Genomic DNA, 10,742 nt, shown 5'->3' with positions numbered 1-10,742 from the left:
TCTACAATAAAAAACCATAACAAAATCAAGTTCGCATCAGAAAAAACCGAAACGAAAAGTTTAACCTATACTTCATTAGAAAAGATATTGGACCTGTACCCAATACGACTGGTTAACAGATCGACAAGAAAGAGCAAATACGTGCGAAAGTTCAAAAAAAATAGCAAGTTCAAAAACAGTTTTCCATTTTTGAAAACAATTAATTTCACAGTTATTAGTGTCAATAGACATCAACTGAAATCACTTGAATGTTCATTTGTATCTACTTAGAAACAATTGAGGTCTGCCATTACGCAATGTTCGATTGCGCAATTTTTCAAAGCCAAAGAGGTCAACGATTATTGTTATAATTTAAAACGAAACCAAAATTCCTTTGAAATGTACAAATATATGAAAACCTAACATTTTATAAAATCTCGTAGCAACAGTTGTAACCAAGCCAAGAAACAATTGTTTGAAGCCAATTCCAATAAAAAATTAAACTAAAGCTCACTGGAAACGGGATGTGACCTAAAAATCGACCGAAAAACATTTTTGAAAAGACCAAGATCAAAAACCATAATTTATATTTGAAAACAACGTGTTTTAAAAATCAGACCAGATTTAAGAACACAACAAAAAGCAATTAATGAAATTTCAAAACCTTAGGAAGCATATTGGGCCTATTAATAATGAGACTAATTCAGGAGCCCACAAAAAAACAAGTACATAAAGAAGAGAAATTTTTAAACAATTTTATGACATTGTTCAAGGCACTATAATTATAAGATATCACTTGCAATCACTTTATATTATCACCTTCCTTCATCTTAACATCAATGAGCATTCCTTATGACCTTATGAAAAGACTACTTAGACATGACAGCAAAAAGAAAAACAAAAATGGAATAGAGTAGAAATCTCAAAAACTTCTCATTGAACTAAAAGGTCGAAGCAATCAATAACAACGTCCAACCAAGCGCAAAAAGTTGAATAAAAAACAAATTAAGTCTTCTTATGAATCAGATTGAGTTACATGGTGGCAAAAAAACCAAAAGGAGACAGAAGAAAAAAATCTTTCTTTAAATTAATTTGAAAGTCATTAAAACAAACAGCTATAAATTGAAATCTTCAACTAGGTTGAGTTGTTTGTCTTGAAAAAACAATTAGGATCTTTGGTTATCGGGCATATGGCGCACAACATTGAAAAGAAAGACAACTTCAGACAAAATCAAAAAACCCCACAAGGTTTTGCGAGAATACTGTGTCTCAGCTCAAAAAGTATAAACTATTCAACAAAACAATGAACACAATCAGACACAACAGTTTCCAAAGTTGTATATTTGCCCTGCAAAGTTTTCTATTAACTGGACTGTTCAATAATATGATAATTTGAGAAAGGAAAAATGGAAATTATAAAAATATGTAATAATGATAAAAAAAGAGAAGTTGAAAACGCGTAGTACGAAAGTAAAGAAACCATTAGTCGAATATAAAACCGTTACTGATGATAATTTATGACGTTGGTTGCCCCGGTTTTTACTAAGACTGCCCCCGAATATGAAAAAAATAAGATAAAAAAGTGGAAAATTTCAAAAATTCATCAAAATTCTCTCAAAACAAATATGTTCAAAGTCATAACAGACATTAGAAAGCAACTGAAAAACGTGTCTAGGTTCGTTTACAACTTTTAATAGCTAACTGGATCATTGATTGTGCACAATAAGTCATTGGGCTACAAAAAGCGTAAGAAATGAAAGCAGAATGCAAGAACTCCATAAAATTTTTACGAAAACAATTGGTCAGAGCCATAAAAATCACGAGCTTAACTATGAAATCTTTATTTACTCTGGTTGGTTCTTGTCCATTAAAAACGGTAACTGTCATTAATTGAGCCTTGATTTGAAATTCTTGTTCGTAATATACATTTAGAACCTTTACATAGCGGAAACATTTAGAAAAAAAAGGTCGCGACCCAATAAAATTTAAAAAAAATTTTATCATAAGGATCCATGGTGAGATCAACAACAGCTCCGATTTTGTTGCGGGTCTACCAAAACACTCAATTGTTGAAATGGATTTGAACTAGATCAATTCTACAGAAAACTTTCAGTTTCTCAATAATATGCATTTTGTATAATTATCGAATTTGAATTTCCAAAAAATGGCAAATTTGTAGTTCCAGAACTCTTTTAAAGCCAGCGGTAGTTCAACCAGATCTGAGCTTAAAATGAATATGGCCGCAATTTTAGGGTGTCTACTTCTAGCAAATTTAAAGCAAGTGGGCTAAAGAAGCCATTTTTGCGACAAAAAAAGTCTGCGTTTTGAGAAATTTAAGCATCAATTCTAGCCAAAAAAGTCGGATTGAACAACTCAGCAACCCCCCTCTATGTTTAGAGATAAAATCAATAGCACTATAGCTAATCATATTAACATATTTTAGCAAAATTGACAAAAATTTGGTCAAAAATATAATTAAAAACAGCTGAATTACGTCACAAAACAATCACAAAACTTTAAAATTCGATAAATCCCTACAAAAATTGAAAATTGAAAAAATCTTTTTCATTACATATTCTACGCTGAACGGGCTTTCTAATAATACCACTTAACCCTGTTTCTAATAATACCACTTAATCTAATAAACCCTTTGGGTATATAGTTCCTCCCCTCTCAAGAGGGGTAGGAATAAAAAGCTATGTAATGTATACGTTTTGCGTTACAATAATGAGTATACAATGTGGCCAAAAATGGATAACATTTAGTGCTTGCTCTGTCTTGGGTCTGTTTTCCTCATTCTTGAAGCGTAAGGGAATAAGGCAATATCCTGGAAGCGTAGTTATCAAAAACTACTTTTTAACAGAAAACACCGTCTTTTGCTTTTCAGAGGCGTCGGTTGTCACATTTGCTTCTTTCCTTCAGCTTTAAGTTGGAACAAGGTGGTTACTTTTTGATGTTTTCCTTTTTTCGTTAGATTTTTTTCCCTCTTGACCTCAAATAAGTTGGGTTTCTCAGATTTATTATAAATGCTAAGGTTTTTGTACCCAAACCTGGCATCCTTCTTCCATAAAGTGTTTTTTGGCCCGCAAAGGAACCAAATTGTTGCTTCAAAAAGTGAACAAGGTGGTTACTTTTTGATGTTTTCTTTTTTTTCGTTAAATTTTTTTTCCTCTTGACCTCAAATAAATAGGTTTTTTCAGATTTAATGAAGTTTTAAACGTTTTTGTACCAAAGCCTGGCATCCTTCTTCCGTAAAAATTTTTTCGGCCCGCAAAGGAACCAAATTGTTACTCCTGCACTTTTCTCTTCTTTACATGCGTTCAATCGATTGCTATTCTGTCTTTTGAAGTTATGTAGCCGAGAAAAATAGCATTTGCTATTGGTTTTAATTTATCTTTTTCCTATACTTTTCAATAACTTAAAGTAGCTACACTTTTGTCAGTGAATCGACTTTAAACAAACTTTTCTGATGTTGATTCCTTGACTGTCTTGAATGAAAGGTGAATGTTTAATGTTGATCCCATTAGAAGCATTTTCTATGGAATTCAGGACAATTGATGAAGATTCAGGAAGATTGATGAAGATTCTATCAAACCCTGAGTGCCTGTGGAAAACTATTCAAATTTAACAGCGCTTCGCGTGTGTTGCATAAATGACAGTTTCGGAAGAAAGACGGCGTATTAACAAAAGCCTCTGTGTGTTTTTGTACGATCAACGCTAAGTTCAACTCAAAATGTAAGATTGGCGGTGAACGTGTTGAATTTATGTAAAATCTACGCTAACGTCAACGCAAAATTGTGCAAGATCAGCGCTTAATTCAACTTTACACTATGTAAGAAGAAGGCTTAAATCGACGCAAAATTATATAATATCAACTCTAAAATCAACGCAAGGTTATGTAAGATCCACGCTAAATTCAAAGCATAATTAAGTAGTACCTACACTAAATTCAACGCAAAATCATGTAAGATCAACGCTTAATTCAACTCAAAATTGTGTGGGATCAACGCTTAATTCAACTCAAAATTGTGTAAGATCAACGCTTAATTCATCTCAAAATTGTGTAATATCAACAATCAGTTCAATGCAAAACTATGTAACACCAACGCTTAGTTCAACGCAAAAGCACGTAAGATCTAGGCTAAATTCAACGCAAAATTATGTAAGATCTACACTCAAGCGTAGATCGTAAACAAATTGAACTCCAGGTCCAAAAACTCCAGGTCCAAAATTGAACTTCATTTCATAAAGCACTCATTAATAAAATACAATGTGTCCAGTAAAGAGCCTTGAGGATCTGCTTACGAAAACCTACATTTTACAAGGTCCAAAAACTTCATGAAGAAGCAAACATGCAAATAATTAGAGAAGTTCAGATTAAATTAGCAAACGGGTATATTAGTCGGGCAATCAAACACAACACACAGTCTGTAGTGGAACTAATTCACAAAAAAAGGCAGTGCCCGCGTAATAATTGCAAAAGTACTCTCGATCACCTTCAATACCAAAAAATGACAAACTGGTGCACTATAGCCATCCAGCGTAGATAGCAGCCCAAAACACTGATGAATGACAGAATGAGGATCGAGCCCCAGTGCATCCCCAGTTTCAAGGCCATAAATTATTTTCCAAGAAAAATCGGCAGCCGGACTGACATCAGTGGAAAACTTGGGAATTGAATAAATAGGAATACGAAGACAAAAACGAGAAAACAAGGAAGTGCAACTTCATACTGAAATCGCAGCGAAAAATATCACACGAATTTGATGACTAGAAAACGAAATAAATTATTAGCCAGCTGCGCAATTGTAAGGAGCAACGAACACGAAGATATCTATACCTACAATTACGGTCCGACTCCAACTTTGTTTATTTATCACTATGTGATTTTTTTTTCATATATCAGTCAAAGCGTTTATTACCTACAGCCAACTCAAAACGATTTGAGTTACAGCCAACACGTAACTAACAAATCGAACCGATAACAGTTCGAAGCCGAGAAGTGTCACCTTCCTATTTTTTCCCTCTCTTACTTTTTATTTTTACATAGCCGTCTTTTTATCCGATCAGAAATATTACGAGTGTATGGCCAGCCGCTCGCTTAGTCAATCCGGGACCAGACACAACTTACTTTTAATCCACTTCCTTCTTTTCATTATATTCAGCCAGCCGCTCGCTTAGTAAATTCGGGGCTGAAAAGATCACCAAAAACATCAAAACAAAAGCTAATTACGGCAACTATCAATTTAATTAAGCTTCCTTTCCTTTTGAAATCTTTATTTAAGTATTTTTAAGCATCTATTGCATACTCCACTGAAATAAACAAGTGAAACTCTTCATCATCTAGCTTTGTGCTGCAAGCGGTTTGGTTCAGTGGTTTTAAGGTTAGGTCAGCGTAGCACTTTTAATCAAGCACTTCTTACTTTTCGTCAGTTTTGATTTTTTTATTCACTTTTCTTTATGAAATTAAAACAAGGTTAAATTTAACAATTTGAGTCCTCCTTTTTCGAACAGAAAATTTTAGCATTTGTTCTCCTTAGAAGATAAGATCATTTGTTTTATACTACCTATCTGCTTTAATTGGTTGGAAGTTAATTCGTATTGCGATCAAAAAAGTATGAGTTGAAAATATGCGCCATCCAACATGGAACTTAGCGCGGTCAGCTAACTCGATATTAACAATGCGCGCGTGGGTTCGAGACTCAGGATGAGCCAATTTCATCCGTCTCAATTTTTCAGACAATTCCAAACTGAGAACAATGAAACTATGATGCGAAACACCTCCAAATACAGAAGAAAACTTAGTGCAGTGCACTAATATCGATTGAAATTCTGACGTCCACACAATGAGGTTCGAGTCCCACCAACGTCATCAAACTTTTAATATCCTAAAAATTTATTTTTTTTCGTTTTAATTAATTAACAATACTTGTTACTTACCTTGTGATAATGAAAATTGCCGATCACATCATCTCCTACGAGGATAGCCATGTATCAGTTCCATTATCTTTTTGAATTGCCAAGTTCAGCCAGTATAAGCCCTCCATGGTGCTTGAAATGGCTGAGTGCGCCGGAGGCAGAAGAAGTCTTTAATACAACAGGAACAGAAACTCAGTTTTAACGAGAGCTTTCTTCTTCAATACTTCTTTTTAAACTGAAATTCTTTCTTAATATGTATTAAACTTCTTTTAACGAATGGTTGTACATATATGTGTATATATTGTAGATCGTAAATAAATTGAACTCATTCGCCGCCAATGTTACACATCTTTAGCGTTGACACCTCGGCCCGAGCTAAAAGATCTGACCTTCACATCTAACTATTGTCGAAAGATTTTAGTCGTTTCTTACAACAAGGCTCTTTCGCAGCCTGTGTTTACATTAACTTCTGGATGCATTTCTCTGGTCAAGTTACCCAAGGCCACGTGTATGTTAAACATTGCAGATGATTCATTCGGCAATTTGACTGTTTCATGGCGTCGCTGACTTTGTTGTGTTGATAGCCGTAACTAACTGTGACACTGTTTACTTCGTCAAAATTATGACAACTGCACAATTTGTTGACATGTGTTGAGTTTTCGTCGACTCCGGTCAAGTATTGTTACTGTGTGGCTTTCTTGTTACTCTCTATTAGTTTTTTTCGTTAAATAGATGAAAAAATATCGATGAAATAATAGATGAAAAAAATACTACAGAAAACTTGTTTGAAAAAATACTATGATCCTTATTCAGAAGCAATATTTATATGGCATATACCTCAACAAATAAATCTGATGAAATATTCACAAAAGTAATAAAAGAGGCTTTTGGCCCATATGTTTAAGCAGTAATCGCAGTGCGCAAAAGTCGTTTCGATATGATGAAACTATGATAAAATACAGTAATATCTGTAAAGAGTCATTTGCTCGGATCTGGGTGATACATGGGTGAATTGATCGGGATTAATTGATGTGTAACCTTAAGGTCTTCTATTCGCCTTCGCTTTCTTCTTTAAGCTCTCCATCAGCTGTCGCAAGATTCGACACCTTTTGTTCGAGAACAGCTATTTTCAGTGATAACATGCTGAAATCATTAACAAACTCCTGAATGTCCGCGTTCATGTCTGACACACTAGATTGCAAACCAGATATGTCATTTTCGGAAATTTGGCCGACTTTTTCTCCAATTTGGTTGATTCTCAGTTTTTCTGCACTGATTCGTCGACCAAAATCAGCATTTTCCAATTTTTTGACTATTTCAGTCAAAATATCTGTTCTTCTTTTTTCGGTCTGTATTTGAGCCGAACAGTTAGCCTGCTCTAGCTTAAGAACTCTGTTCTCTATAAAATGCATGAGTCCGTTGGTTCTATCCACATCGCCTCTCGTTTCTTCAAAGTATTTCATACTGTTTGAGCGAACTGATGTAACTTCCGTATCAGCGGTTTCGATTTTGAAGCGTAACTTATTTATCGAATCGTCCATATCGTTGAATTTTTCAACAATGTCATTCTCCAACTTATTCCAGATTTCTAAAAATACAAACACATTAAATTTCAGTTTTCAATTTGAACGAGAAAAATTAAGTCTATTTGTGTTATTCTTGCCTCAATGTGAACAAAAACTTGATACAATTTGCCAAGACATGCAGGGTTTTGACTTTTTCAACAAAACTTGGATTGTCTTTGTCTTGTTAAGATAATTTTTAATGAAAAATTTTGACATTCTTTAGGCAAATGGCAAACTTTGAAAAAAAATCGGATTTCAAAATTTTTGGCATTTCGAACTTATCTTGACGTTTTCTTACCGAGAATCATATTAGGGAGTTATCAAACAAGGCGGCTCGTTAATGGGCGTTCGCACATGATGTTCCGACCCGAGCTCATCTACATTTTTGACTTAATTGTCAACCAAATGAAGAAATAACAAAAATAGATGTTTGAGTTTAAAACAATCGTTACACAACCTATCTAGAAATTGAATTACATATTGCCCTACCTTATTACAGCGCCAATGAGATTTGACATTAAAGAGACTACGAGACAAAAAAAACAACCAAAAAATTAGCAAAAACAAAAATTTCACGGTAAAAACTTAAAATCTAAATTCAAAAGCACATAGTAACAACGTCAAAACGCAGTCAGATAAAACATTAACCACTCAAATTTACATTCTCCTAACTATACAGAGGATGGAAAGTTTTCTTAATGAGACAATGTTACAAGTCATAAAAGAGAACGATCAATGAGGTGAAATTCAAAAATTAATCAACATTTTTTAAACCAAGAAATTTTAGAAGTCTTAAAAATCATTAGCTTTTAACTAAATAATACTTGATAAAATACTAAAAAGTTATTGCAAAACCAAGAGGCTTTGTCTTTGGGCAGACTAAACCTTAGAAACGAACTAAACAAAAACTTTTAAAAATTACAAACGATTTGCGAAAACACAAACCATTGCTACATTAAAATCATTAGCTCTTATCTGAATATTATGTATTTTTAATTCGATTCTTATTTCTACTAATCCAGCAGCAGGAAATATACTGAGAGATTAATTGAGTTTTTTTGGCCACATTTGTAAACCATTGGGATCTGTGACTACGCAATTGCTCTAAAAGAAGAGAAGAAACGCAAAAAATGACCACTCAAAAAACGTTTATAAAAAAGCTTAGTATCCAACAAAAAAGCATCGGCGACAAATAATATCAGAAGATATTTTATTTTTTGAAAAACAAGAAACTGGATGTGACCTCTCATTGATGTAAATAAATTACAATTTGACGAATAGGACAACAAAAATTGAAAAGTTTGAAAAATATTTGAAATTGTATATCGTAAACTTCAAGACTAAAGGCTATAAACTGCCTAACTGATTCGTGTAACATCGTTATTTCAATCTTCAATTATAAGATTAGGAGACTCGTCAAATTACGGCTACCTAAAGAGCAAAAACAGCAATTTCAGGAAAAAAATTGAGCAAGAAAAGTGTCGAAGGCTTTAAAAAATGAACTTTTCACTCATAACTTTTCCATGTGCAATTATTTTTTTCTAACAGCAATGGAATTTTTTTTTCAACATAATTTCAAAAAATCAAATATGAACAAATACATTAGAACCACGAAATTAAGTTTTCAGCAATAATGGGATTCGTCTTTTTTATCAATATAGTTTTAAAAATCAAATCTGAAGAAATACATTAGAACCACGAAACTTTTGAGAAAACTCGTATTATCAACGCCATTAATTTCTTTAGCTTTCAACGGAATCCATTAAATACACTATATTATGCCTCCATGGGACAACAATATTTTTTGCCATAAATATTTTGTCAATAAGAACTTACAACAAGTTATTGGCGATGAAAACAACAACAAAGATAGTCAACAACCAAAAAATCAGTAGAAAAGTGCCAGAAGAAAGTGTCGAAGCAATTTAAATCATAAGTTCTTCTCGGAAAACTTTATCTATGGTCCGTTGAACGTCTTGCCTAATCCAATGAAACTATCGGTAATAGGATAAAGTGATAAAATTTCAAAAGGATCCAAAAGTAAGGAAAAGTACCCGAAAACTTAAAAAAAAAATATATGAAAACTAGTGGCATTGAAGTTTTAAAACAAATATGTCGAAGAGAAAACCGCTAAAAAGATTATTTCCGGCTGCGTAGGAAGTAAAAAAAGATCTCCAAAGTAGTAAAACTGACTGACCGTTCATGAAAAAAAGACTGACATGAAAGTTCATGAAAGTTTAGGATTGGTTAATGTTCAAAAAAGATTTCGAAAATCTATTTTCGAAGTCTTAAAAGTCTTTAAACTCAAAAACTTTCAACGGATATCAATAACTACGCTTAAAAATAACACGATGACAGGAAAAAATGTTTGTCATGCATAAATAATCAATAAGACATCACAATAAGTCTTACGACTTTGAAAACAACGATAAAAACAGGCGAAACCTAAAATTCAGTAGAAAGTGTCGAAGAAACCCAAGAAGAGAAAGTCGAAGCCATTAAAACCATTAGTTTTTCTCTGAAAACGCTATCGGTGATTCACTGAACGTCTCCTTTAAGCCAATAGGCGTTGTCAATTTTAGGATTTCAAAATTTAAAACTTTTTGAAATCTTGTGTCATTGAAGTCATATTACTAAAAGTTAGAAGATAAACCACCAGCTAGATCAAATTTGAAAACAGTAGGACGGAAGAGGGTGCTGTCATCACAGAGACTGACCTACAGTTCACGATAATATGTTTACGACTGGTTAATGTTCGAAAAAATCTTCAAAAAAATTTTTTTTAAGTCTTAACAGCCATTAGCTGTCCTAGAAAGCACTAGATAAGTTCACTGAAAGCTCATTACGGAATTTATTGCACTGTTAGTTATTGAGTCCATGCCACAAGAGTCCGAAAAATTAGTGAAACCTCAAAAAAAAATTTCAAAATTTCATTTAAAATTACGAAATATCAGAGTCGAAGCAAAAAAAAATTGAGCAATTCCTTTAAAACAAGTTTTTTGTTCATTGGGCTTCATATGATTGTAAACAAGGTTTTATTTTAACGGAATCTCGATATGAAAAGTGACTTGTCTCTAGGTGACTTGAAGCAAAAAAAAAAGAAAAATTTTAGAAAAAAATAGCTCTCAAATAGATTTTGAACTTTTGATATTGAAGCTCCCTATGAGACCAGAACTAGTCTTTTTTATCGCCTTTAGTCTATAAGGAACACACAATTGGTATATTTTTTTGAAGGAAATTTCAATTTGAAAAACTATTCAGTTTGAAAAACTCTTAATT

The 10,742-nt window shown here is 33.1% G+C and overlaps 1 protein-coding gene across 1 annotated transcript in view; it reads right to left on the bottom strand.

Annotated features, from left to right (window-relative positions):
* Positions 1-6,666: 6,666 nt before the first annotated feature.
* The window catches only part of LOC142336569 (uncharacterized), a 7,976-nt gene continuing 3,900 nt past the window's right edge, over positions 6,667-10,742 (bottom strand). The window contains exon 3 of the mRNA XM_075385478.1: positions 6,667-7,486. Within this exon, the coding sequence (XP_075241593.1) occupies positions 6,948-7,486 (539 nt within the window). The 3' untranslated portion in view covers positions 6,667-6,947. The remainder of the gene's footprint in view (positions 7,487-10,742) is intronic.

Source organism: Convolutriloba macropyga, chromosome 3, assembly GCF_964194025.1.
Source record: "Convolutriloba macropyga chromosome 3, txConMacr16.3, whole genome shotgun sequence".
Lineage (NCBI taxonomy): Eukaryota > Metazoa > Xenacoelomorpha > Acoela > Convolutidae > Convolutriloba > Convolutriloba macropyga.
Note: the sequence above shows the minus strand (reverse complement) of the source record. Positions and strands in the feature narration are given on the sequence as shown.